The sequence below is a fragment of the Sinohyriopsis cumingii genome, chromosome 16 (genome assembly GCF_028554795.1).
Source record: "Sinohyriopsis cumingii isolate HCF-2022 chromosome 16, ASM2855479v2, whole genome shotgun sequence".
In the NCBI taxonomy this organism is placed as follows: Eukaryota; Metazoa; Mollusca; class Bivalvia; order Unionida; family Unionidae; genus Sinohyriopsis; species Sinohyriopsis cumingii.
The window spans coordinates 34,532,174-34,545,130 of NC_142976.1; the positions used below are offsets into that span (position 1 = coordinate 34,532,174).

The 12,957-nt window shown below is 35.6% G+C and overlaps 1 protein-coding gene across 1 annotated transcript in view; it reads right to left on the bottom strand.

Moving 5' to 3' along the window:
* LOC149780191 (nuclear hormone receptor FTZ-F1 beta-like) overlaps positions 1-12,957 on the bottom strand; it is a 47,797-nt gene that overhangs the window by 26,674 nt on the left and 8,166 nt on the right. Inside the window, exons 3-4 of the mRNA XM_089936940.1 lie at positions 12,372-12,551; positions 1,840-2,279 (exon numbers count right to left, since the gene is read on the bottom strand). Coding sequence (XP_089793066.1) covers positions 1,840-2,279; positions 12,372-12,551 — 620 coding nt within the window. The remainder of the gene's footprint in view (positions 1-1,839; positions 2,280-12,371; positions 12,552-12,957) is intronic.

The window sequence follows — 12,957 nt, forward strand, 5'->3', positions numbered from 1 at the left end:
TTCCAGAGTAAAACAATTATTGCTGTACATCAAAGATATAGAACATATTGTTTTGGCTGGAACTAACTATACTCTAAGATGTTTTGCCTAATGACACAAAAGGACAGTTGTCCAGTCTGCTCTGGGAATCAAACCCAGTACTCCTGTGAATGAGTCTGGCATGCTATCCACTGGTAGCCACAAACTAGTCTTATAAATATAACATTAACAAACTATTATTAACTTAAGAGTCTACATATTCTATAGTTATTTTAAATCTTTCTTCAGTCTGAATTATACTTCATTGATTATAATCCCTAAAGCAGATGTCTCAAACTCAAACCACCCTGAGGGCCATATGAGGGCATTTTTGATGGCCCATGGTCGCACCACCTTTGTTATCTCTCATGACACCTTGTAATGAAAATCATTTTGCAGGCCGCATGAAACGTCTTGGTGGGCAGCGTATTTGAGACCAATGTCCTAAAGTGTATTATTTACCATTTCCATAGCTTGCTCTTATGAAATGCATGCATCTTGTATTCTAAAAGTAACTAAGTATCTGTTTTAATAATATTTTTCTGCAAATGGAAAAACTGCTGCATAATCCCAAACCTATAATTCTAAACAGTCCCTATCATAGCTTACTTCACTAGCTCTGCTCAACAAGAAAACTGGCAGCACGTTTTCTGTTAAAATGTATTCCAATGCTTTTGATTGCATATATTATGAAAGCAACTGTTCCAAATGCTTTTCTACTGTTACTAACAGCAGTCAGAAATAATAAAGGTGAAACAACAACAAAATTTAAGAGCAGTTTCTGATATGGTAGCACAAGTACTGCCACCCAAAATCAAAAGCAGTCATTTAAAGTTTATATTATTTTAGTAATTACAGCCACATCTGAAGGTGGATCTTCATCATTTTATAAATCTGAAAGCCTTTAAATTTAATGGCAAAATTCTTTGTCAAATTTGATCAAATTCTGTTCAGCAGTGTTTGAGTCATTTTCTGGCTTTTCTACTTCATGCATACAAAGTCATCTACACCCGGATACTGTGTTAAATTTGATCAAATTCTGTTTTTGAGAAGTCATCAGGTAGAAGTTTTTCTGCTGAGCAGTTGTTTTTAAAAATAAGAAACTGTAAATAAGTTTCTCTATTTTTTTGTAACTGTAGCCATATTTTACGATGGACTGGCACCATCTGAACAACTCTGACCCTTGTACCAAGATGGTTTCCACCAAATTCTGATAAGTGGTTTTTGAGAAGTCATTATGTCAAGACATTATAGAATTTAGTGCCCAATAAATTATCGACTTCAACATTTGGCAGTTTAGTGCCCCCCCCCGCCTCCAATGACATTGCACTCAGATTGGTCATATTACAAGTACATTTCATGTACATGCCACCAACAACTTTAACACAAAACCTATGCATTGTTAATAAAGCAGATGTTAAACAAAAGTGATTTCTGCTAATGCAGGTGAGACAATAAATCAACTTTTGCAAATATAGTCAGATCTGTGGATATTGACCGCTCAGAGAGGATCCTAAGTAGTTTTATGAATAAGTGCTCCCTACCAGATGTAACTTTGTGCTAATTAAACTAATTACACCTGGTTGTGATCATAAAACACAACTGCAGCATGAGTTTCCACTATCAGCCTATCAGAAGTAACCTTTCAAAAGTAAAGTCATCAGTGATAGGCTGAACAAAACATTGAAATCAAACTTCAAGGTCAAGAGTTTTATGATTTCCATGCCAGGTCTTTATGCACAGGTGGGCCTTATATGCAGGTGGTTGCTAAGGCATTTTTGACTGCATGACAATATCATTAAATATATTAAAACAACTTACTGCAATACTAGCAAACTGAGGTAGGTTTCTTGCCCATCTTACGATCTTATACAGTTTCAGTTCTGTCAACTGAAGTACTGTCAAAAACAAATTTGGATCATCCTCAGTAAACTTCTCTTCCATCAACTCTGGAGGAAGGTCTTCCTCGCACATTAAGGATTCCAAATTCATTACATCTGTAAGCACTTGTGGCACAAAGGCTTTTCCAAGTTCTTGTGTTGTAGTTCCCTCTCCTTTGTTCAGAATTGCTACAAGCTGGCTGCTTCCATAACTAGCTCCACTTGTAGTGGACAGAAGGCTCATGTTGGACACACTTGATTCAGATGTTCTCCGAACTGGTCGTTGACGTTTTTTCTCAGCTATCAGTGCTTTAGTTCTGCCATGTGAAGAGCATCCATCATAACTACTTCTCCCACCTCGTGTTCTATCTGTTCTTATGGCTGAAAAAATAACCAACAGTATCCCTTAAACTGTATAATAAATTGTTCATGCAAGCTGCTCAACTCCTTTAAGATGAAATCAAACATAAACAAAATTACAGAAACCTCCATAATGTCTCCAGAGGAGTAATGAATGTTGACGATTTTCATGCAGACCACTCTACTAGACATACTCGATACCTAAGCAGTACCATTTCGTTTAGGAACACCTAGACATTGGGATGAATTTGAGTGTCAACTTTCACGGCAATCCTTCAAGTACGCATTTCTCTTCGTTTACAACAAGCCCAAAAACAAATACCACATTATCAGCAAGGGCATGAGTCACTAAGAGACCCAAAACAAAATTAAGAAGGGAATGTGATCACCTCTGGACATCAATCAAAGGGGGGGGGGGTTGGTTTAGTGAGTAAGGAACAGGATGTTTTATGGCTGAGTACTTGTTTTACAATAACTTTGGGAATGACTGTAAATAAAGAGACATTATACAAATTAAGCTGTTTGCTTTGTTGTATATATTAAATTATTTTGAAAGATTGTCAACAACATGGTCTAAATGGTTTCAACAATCGTCATGTATACCTGAAAACTTGTACAGTGGAACCCTGCTATAACGCGCCCCAATTTAACACGAATTCAGATATAACGCGGTTGTGGCATGGCTCCCGATATTTCGCATATTCACACATGAAAAAAATAATTTTTTTTTGAAAGTACATGAAATAGCATATAAATAAATTAGTATCATTATGGAGAGGAGATCGCATATGGATTTAAATTTAATGATCGTGGCGTGGTTCCTGAAATAGGGTGTAAAACGTTTATTATCATTTTGGGGGAAGAGTTTGCGTATAAATTTTAATATAATACGATCGTGGCGTAGCTTCTGAAATTTAACAATATCACCAGGTTCTTAAAGTGTTATGAAAAAAATAAACATTATCGGAAATGTTACTTATTACTGATCCAGTAAAAAAAGCCGCCAGCATGTTTGCTGGGCTTGCTGGTGTTATTAGATGAAATCAGTTGACCAGTAAATTATGTCCGCTTTTTTAGCTGGAAATTGAAAGGGTATGAAATCGAATTTTATATGATTGTGGCGTGGTTCCTGAAATTTTAAATACATGTGTATTTTTCTCGTACCGGGAATTTTTAAAAAATTTTTTTTTTAGGTACGAGAAATAGTGTGTAAAACGTTTATTATCATTCTGGGAAAGAGTTCATGTTTGAATTTTAATATAATATGATCATGGCGTAGCTTCTGAAATTTAACAATATTCACCAGGTTCTTGAAGTGTTATGCCAAAATAAACACAATTTAATAAACATCAAAAAACGAAAGCCGCCAACATGTTTGCTGGGCTTGGCAGTGTTATTAGACGCAATCAGTTGACTAGTTAAAAAATGCCCGCTTTATTAGCTGGAAATTGAAAGGGTAGGAAACTGTACATGCGTTCAGCTTTAATTTTTTAATTTTATAAGACTGACTTGTGGCCATTTGGGTTTACTTATGAACTCGTTATTGTGCAACTGATTATTATCATTTTGGGGAAGTGATCGTGTATGAATTCACATATAATACGATATAGAATACGATCGTAGCGTGGTTCCTGAAATTTTAAATAATGTACGTGTATTTTTCTCGTACCAGGGAAAATACTTTTTTTAAGGTACGAGAAATAGAGAGTAAAACATTTATTATCATTTTGGGAAGAGTTCAAGTATGAATTCAAATATAATACGATCGTGGCTTGACTCCTGAAATTTAACAATTTCACCAGGTCCTTGAAGGGTTATGCCAAAATAAACATCGGAAATGTTGCTTGGTACTGATCCATGAGTAAAGCCAGTAAGTCGTCTTTGTGATTGTCTTCAATTAATTCTGTATACAATCGTTCCTAAAAACAATAGCCGACATGTGTTTCTTCTTTAACTGCATACACAAACAAGCAGCAGCCAATGCAGTGGTTGATAAAAGATTCTCACAATTTAATAAACATCAAAAAACAAAAGCCGCCAACATGTTTGCTGGGCTTGGTGGTGTTATTAGATGCAATCAGTTGACTAGTAAATAATGTCCGCTTTATTAGCTGGACATTGAAAGGGTATGAAATTGTACATGCGTTCAGCTTTAAAAAAATTTATATATAAAAGTGATTCGTGATCACTGCAGGCCTACTGCAAGAAGTTCTCGGGTTTTACATGGGTATGGTGTTTATGAACTCATTATTAATTTCCTATTTATTTTTTTTTAAAAATATTTTACCGTTATGGGAAAGCTAGTTTGCAAACGCAATTCATTCTCTGCACTTTGCACAATGATTAGTATAGTAGTTTTCATACGTTTCTTTCTTTATTCACAAAATCTGAAGTAAAAGTTTTTGCACGCTGAAACCATGTGTTGATTGGTAATTATTCTTGTTGCAGTCATTCAAACGAATAGGTGTACAAGCGTTAATTATTGGAAATTTGCAAACGATAAATGTACATGGAAACACATATGAGAAAACTTTAGCAGTATGAAATTTGTACTGACACCGTTCATAGACCCAGGAACATAATGAACCGTACACGTGCTTCGTCTTTCTTAACCTAATTTTGCTCTTGATTTTTCCCATTGAGTCCAGACACACAATGATGTGTGAAATATTTATTGAATAGTTTACATATGTATGCAATTCTTACAATGGAATTATATATTTTATGGATTAATTTCAAGCCCTGACGGTACGATATCAGACGGCAAGAAATCGGTGTTGATACTCTGTTCATGCTATATATTAAACGCTGAATTCAGACACAATGATCTGGGAAAAAATATTGAATATTGTAACTCTGTGTGCCATTTTTCAATGGAATTACATGCATTATAGATGAACCGAATTCCACGACGGCATGATAGTAAATGGTGTTGATACCCTATTCATTATATACATTAGGCACGAATACAGTGAGTTGTTCTCTGAAAAAAGTAAAATACTTTGAAACCCCACATTAACGCGACCCTGATATTAACGCGATCCAATTTTGTGGACCCCAATTATCACGTTATAGCGGGGTTCCACTGTATTATGTCTATGCTTTTGTTGTTGATTTACAACAAAACAAAATTCGTCTTTTTTAAAAATACAAGTGACAATTTGTGAAACAACAGTCAACAACGGTCAGCATATTGCATTCATTATGATTATAAACTCACCTTTTCAAAAATGATTCAAGTAGTGAAATAATAATACCATGATTTCACTGCAAGTAGGGGCCCCGAGTGGCCGAGTGGTCTAAAGCGCTCTTCGTTACGGATCACTGCCATCTCACCTCTGTCTGCGGTGGTTCGAGTCTAAGATTCAGCCAATGTGGGCATGTGAGAAAGTTTGCCAGTAGCTTCTCGTGGGTCGGTGGTTCTTTCCGGGGTTTTCCGGGTTCTTCCTCCACCATTAATACTGGCCGCCATGTATAGCCTATTGTGCTGAAAAATGGCGTTAAATCCCACAACAACAACAACAACAATCACTGCAAGTAACAGTGAAGTGTGTGTGTGTGTGTGATTTGGATTTTTAACGTAGCATTAACAATTTTTCAGTCATATCGCTACGATGTCTGCATTGTGACAGTTATAGATATGTCTAGAACTAGGGCATCATGCCGCAGACATGTAGCATGATGTCCCACCCAGTCACATTATCCTGACACCAGGCCGACCAGTCCTAATATTAACTCTTAATGCTGAGCGCCAAGCGAGGCAGCTGTTGGTACCATTTTTTAAAGTCTTTGGTATGACTTGGTCTGGGATCGAACCCACGACCTCCCACATCCAAGGTGGACACTCTAACCACTAGGCCACCAGAGCAGTCAGTAACAGTGAAACTTCTTCCCATATTCAAGGAAATCTCTGAGTGCCAATTCAGGAATTTTAAGTTAGCTAAATCATATCTGTGTAATAGCTTTTTATTCACCAAGTACTCATTTTGCTTGGTTGCCTTGTTGTTGATCACCTTTGTGAATAAGTACTCGAAGGTAGTTATATTACTTCATAAAAATGTTAATAACCTCAACTGATCAAAATGAAATGAATTTACCCAACACATGATAGTGACTGCTAAGCTCTTACACAGGTAGGATTTGAATGCTTTTAAACTTTTATTCCATCTCTTTATTTGATTTGATGCAAAGACATAATAAATTTAATACTAAAAACAGGTCTTCTTTTAAGTGAGTGTAATAATAAAACATACACTTCCGCAAGTCAGTGATCAAAACAAGGTCAGCACTTAATTAGGTTCACAAAGAAACACTCGTAGATTGACATTTCTCAAATCTGAGCACAAGAGGGCACATTGCATTTATTATAAGTACACTGAAACTAAATAAAAAGACACAACAAAAATTTTACATAACCCTTGAGTGTATGTTTTTTTAGCCCTCCGATACACATGAAGCAAAGTTACTCAGTGCAGTGTGCTATAAATTGAACAACTGTTACCTATTCGACTCCACACACATAGGCCTGTCTGTTAACTGTTAAGCAGTGTAGTGTATGATACGTTTAACAGCAATTTTAACCATTTTACATTTTTGGTACTCATCTGTTATGTGTGGAAAAATTTAAGATTTAAGTCCAAGCGTTATAGCTGTGTAATTATTTTTCATGCAAGAATTTGTTTTTGTGTTTTAAAATCTTGAGAGAACTTGTTCACCATCAAGTCAGTGAAGCCGCGTGACCAACCGTAGCTGCCATTTCTCATACTCGAAATTTACAAGTTCTTCGTACGCGTCTACATCACTAAGTCATCTGAATTTGATAATTTATAAAAACTAATTGCTACCTACATCAATATCAGAGCCTTTACCTAAGTTATTGAAGCTTTCATAGTTGTTATTCTAATCGTGAAAAGTACTGAACGAAATCCATGACCTCCATTTTGGAGAGTGGAGAATACGACCCAGTTACTTTAAATAGCAGATTTCGACCATAGCATAAATAGCGACCACATGATCTGATGTAATGGTCATTCACAGCAATTAATGAGGTATGTAAAGGGGGTTTTCCCCGTAGGTCGCACAACGAAAACCCGCTAAAAATGGCCAATGTTTACAGCAGATGTCAAAAGGCACTTCCATGCGAATGGAGTAAAGGCATCAAAAGACACTTCCATGCGAATGGAGTAGAGGCGTCCAAAGGCACTTGCATGAGGTAAAGGGTTAATAAAACTTTTTTAACTGGTATTTATGTATTAAATTATTACCACCAACTAGCATTAGTGATATTTTCAGTTACTGAATGTTGTTCAGAAAGAAAATTCAACAGTTTGAAATTTTCTTCAATAAAAAGAGACCAATATTTTTGGTATTTTCAAGTTTTAAAAATGGGATCCATGCCTGACCCCATGTTACAAGCTCGTTCATGAGCTATCAGGGTGTGAGTTATCATGGGAATGGTGTAGTTTAGGAGGAGCAATGATGACAATATTGTGCTAACAGCTGGATACTGGACAGATGACATAAATAGATGAAATACATCAGGGTATCCCACGTTTTCTTCTGGTCTTTGACCAACAGAGCTAAAAGTGAAAATGGAATATCCTGTTTTAAAAGTAACAAGAGTCCCTTGATGCAACTGATGCTCTACAGAGTGAAAAGGATTTCAAGGATTCCAAGATAAGACCATTTCTTTATTTTAACTTCCGAGTGCTGAAACCATCTCACACATTCTTATGTGATAAAAAATTTGTTCAAATTAGTTGACATAATGGATATCAGATTGACACCATTTTCATTTCTGACCAACAAGGTATTATTAGCAGTCTTACTGTGATCCATGCTACAATGATTATCCATCCAAGGTGAGTAGTGATGACAAGATTTTCAAAACAACCATCATCATAGTCATTTTGGAAACACAGCTTGCACAATTTTCCTTTGGGATTAAACTTAGTATCATACTGATATGGGTATCCATTCTGTGAAGCAAAGATAACAAGATTTTCAAGCTAGCCAACATGCAGCCATATTGAAAGTTAGTCATTTTCATTTAGGCTTGGCTTGGTTTTGTGGGTTTAACATTATCTTTTTGTACATGACAGGCTATAAATGGCAGCCAGGATATCTGGTGGAGGAAAAGCCCAGGAAGACCTTACATATACTGTATCATTTAGTATGTAATGAGACAGTGAGAGCTTCCAATGACCAAGTGGGAAAGATAAACCTTATCATAAGAAGCCACAATCTAAATTACCCAAATAATAATAAAAATAATAATAACTGCAGAACAAGTTTGTAAAAAACTATATGAACATAAACTGTCATTTTAGTAAACAACCAAAAAAACAATTACAGCATCCTGTTACATGTCTCCAACCAATTCATACTGTATTTGCCATATATACTGGGACACAATAAAATAGTTCACTTTTTTCCTGTCCCGGAACAAATGGTGAAACTTTTGTCACCTAGGTCACATGTCCAAAGACTTAAGAAACTAAATAAATTTGTGTTGAATTTGCACCACCCATTGCAATGAACTTGATCAACAAAATGCTTATTTCTGATAATAAAATAAACGAAGCTAACCGTGTATTGTTATCATTTATTCCTCTTTATTTACATTGAGCAATTTAATGAAAGAAAAAATCCTAAAACTCCTAATATGTAGCATATGCCAGCTGGCGTATGAATTCGTACTGTACTGTGTATGTCAGAAAACACACAAACATGGAAGGTTTAAATATGTTACCAGACTGAAAACTGGATCCAACAAATCACAAATATGTGAGAGAGAGAGATAGAGTGAAAGAGAGAGAGAGAGGGAAGTACCAACCGATTGCCTTCAAAGCACCTGCCATTCATGCATGAATAATGTAAGACGCAAAATAACCAAGATTGTATTATACCTAACTATATGACAGTATCTCGCAAATAAAAAACATTATTTGAAAATACATTCACTGTGAGTGCAAATTACAATGCACCTAATGTATCCATTATGATTATAAATGATAAAGAAACAGAAGCCCAGGTGGTGAATAAACTCAACTGGCAGCAAGCAATAAACTCATTGTTTGAACTAACTGACAGGACAGCAAATAGATTTTATTACAGAGCATGCTGACCCTAAAAACTGACTTTGGTTTCTTTTAAGTGTGCCAATATTTTATTTTAAATATAAAGAGTTGGCAGACACAGGGAAGCCAACTTTGGTTTATTTTCACTAGTATAATATATTGAAAAAATGGAACAATCTAGTCAGTGGTTCCCAACCCACAGGTCATGACCCAAACCAGGGTCATGAGGATGTTCTGGAGGGTCATAGAGGGTTGCCAGATTATTTTAATCCAATGCACCATCACCTCATCTCCTGCACATGTATGATCCATCCTTTTAGTGCATGAATATTCGTTAACTCCCTCATGTTCTAAAAAATTATCATTGGAGGCAACGCATCTCCAGCTTCAGAAACAGCAAGGACTAAAGTAAGATATTTTTATATGCACCAGTTTTGCGAATTCTTATAATTTTAACACCCTTCTTATCAACAGTCTGTCCAGGAATGAGATCAAAGTAAGCTGGAGTTTCATCCATGTTGATGATCATATTGTCTGCAAAATCATCTTCACTTCTGGCCTTCATGAATTTATAGAATAATTTATTTTTCTCCACCAAATCTTCAGGGAGATGCTCCAATTTTTAAAGGTGTTGTACAGACATTCAATTATATTAAATGAAAGTCAGATACTTTTTGTAAAAATTTGCAATCTGACCAGTCTAATTTATCAATCAGAGAGCACATGCTTCAAAACTTCATAAATTGTTCTCGGAATATATAAATATGGAGAAATTTGTGTTCTTTCATTTTTGTTTTTCTATTGCAACCAGTATACGACTTTCATTTAATATTCTTTTATTTTTTTCCATAAAACATCTGAAAATTTGGGTTGTTAGATTCGCGTACTCGTGCGACTGGAAATGGAAATCCTGAGTACCAGGTCACATTTCATCAACGACATAGTTTTATCATGTCGTTCAGGAGATTAAAGACATTCGATTTTAATACTCAAATTTCTGAGAAAATAAGTAATTTTCATATCAATTTCATGCATGCTTCTCTCAATCTAACAATGTTTAAAGTTTGCAATGCTATCTGGTAATTGGCTATGCTTTGCTACCACCATGTTGGCCTCTTGTGATGCTAGACTGGTTTTCATACTTTCCATTAAGAAAAGATATCGATATCGAGCTGACTTTGAAAATAAAAGTCTACTAGACGAATCTAAAGCATTGTGTGTTTGGACTGACTCAGCATATATGTTTATTTCAAGTAACCAAATTATCCATACAGCACACGCCGAATATTCTGGTTAAAACTCTATAAATATAACTCATGGTCAGTTTAATTATGATTCAATTATGTGATTGTTTCGGCAGTCAAGTGGTGGCAGAAAATTTCTGGGTTGTTCCCGACTTTCATCACTATTTGCAAAATTCAAGGACTTTTCACGATTGGGGAAAAAATTATCATTTCTCCAGATTTTTTCCCCAATTTGCCAGTAGCGTGAGAACCCTGTATCTCTCAACTTGGCGTAATTCTTGGAAATTGTTTTCCATTTCACATGACGACGGCAATCATATCTCCCATCACAAGACATAATCAAATTGATGTGATGTCCAATTTTTGTAATCGTTTCTTTTCCAGCTTTTATTCACAATAATCTGAGTACTCCTATTTATTCTTCTGTGTTGATTAGTAACACTTTTCTAGAAGCTTATTTTCCCCTTAAACACGCATCTCTTTCTGGATGCCATTTTTAAAAATTCTATAATCAAAAGTTTGATTATGCAGATGCTTCACATGAACAAATCGGTGCAGTTTAATGCATCTGGAATGCTTTTGTAAAGTTAGTCTGGTTCCCTGACTAATTTTACCAATTCTAAAATGAAACAGAGATACAAATAAAACATGGATGAACCAATTATCTGGACTTTTTGGCAAAGATAAGTTTTCCTTAGTTTTTGCTAGTATGCCGTAAGTCTGTATTTTAAAGGTAATTTTCATAAGACTTAACAGCAAAATCGTAAGAGTTGTCAGGTCCATAAAAGGTGTCCCACAACATATGACTTGGAAAAAACTAGAAGTCCCAGAACATACAGTGCATAAAAAATTACTTAACAAAATAATTTATGGTGTCCCAATACACATATGGTAAATACAGTAAATACAGATGTTCAATGCAGTAAATAAGAACTGGTCCTTGGTGTGTCTGTATAACACAATTACAAAATCTGTTCCATATTTTCAACACAAAAAAGTGCATTTGCACACAATACCTATAAGGAACTATCTCTGTTCCTATGGAGACAAATTGACCCTAATGAAGTATCTCAAAAATACAAAATATATGGCAACTTGTAATAAAAATGACATTTTTAGAAACCTCTGAGATTCAACACAGATTCTATTGCATCAAATTTCTTTCATCTCATTAGAAGTATTCTCCATCAGCATGTTGCAGGTGGTGTCAGATTTTATCTTTCACTATCTATCTACAACTCAATAACTGCTCGTCTTTGGAAATAAACATTTCCAAATAACATGAATTTCAAAGGCCTGTAAATATTTAACACATTGGTTCAGCCATCAAATGGGCTTTTCTTTCTCAAATTAGCAATGAAGTCCACTTTCACTAATTGTTCAATGGAATAAACTCACTGCCTATATTATACAGCATCCACCTTGGATGCAGGAGGTTGTGGGTTCAAGCCCCAGCAGAGTCATACCAATGACTTGAAATGATACTAGCAGCTGCCTCAGTTGGTGCTTAGCATTAAGAAGTTAGGACTGGTCAGCCTTGTATCAGAATAATTTGACTGGGTGGGACATGGTGCACCATGATGATAGGCATCACTATAAACTGCCACACTTCAGACATCGTAGCAATATGAGTAAAATTATTAGAGCTACATTAAACATCTATAATATGCTGCAACTATCTTTGTTGTTTCAGCATACAAAAAAGTCTTAGGAATAATTCTGAAAAACACTTCCAAATCAATTTGACAGGTGTTAAAATTAACACATCGATATATTCTGATAAAGCGTACCTCCAAGCTTCATCCCCATTACCAAACATTTTGCAAATCGGCAGGCGGGACACCTCTTTCTGTTCTCGATGTTGATCTCACATTCTCCACACCGATGACAAACAAATGTCTTCTTATTTTGGACAGTCCGCTTAAAAAATCCTTTACAGCTCTCACATGTGAATATACCATAGTGATAACCTGCAAAAAAATGTTTGATAACATACAAGTACAAAACTAAATACTTGGTCCCAGATCAAAAGAAAGAACACATGTAATATGGTGTAGGGATATGTCCAATCTGATTAAAATCAGACCTCCACTGTCCTAGGTGAACATCTGACAGCAACTGCTTAGGGATCATGTTCTGGTGACCTTTGAATTAGCCAATGGAAATGCGGCTTTCAAAAATCTAACAGTGAATCAAATCATTCGAAACACATTGATGCGCTTCAACCATACTACTCAGTCTCCAAAATACAAAGACTTCATTTGATCGGCTGATAAAATATGTGATTATGATAATACCATAGGTCACCAGAACATGACCCCTAAGCGGCTGCTCTCAGATCTTCATTAAGGACAGTAGAAATCTAATTTTAATCAG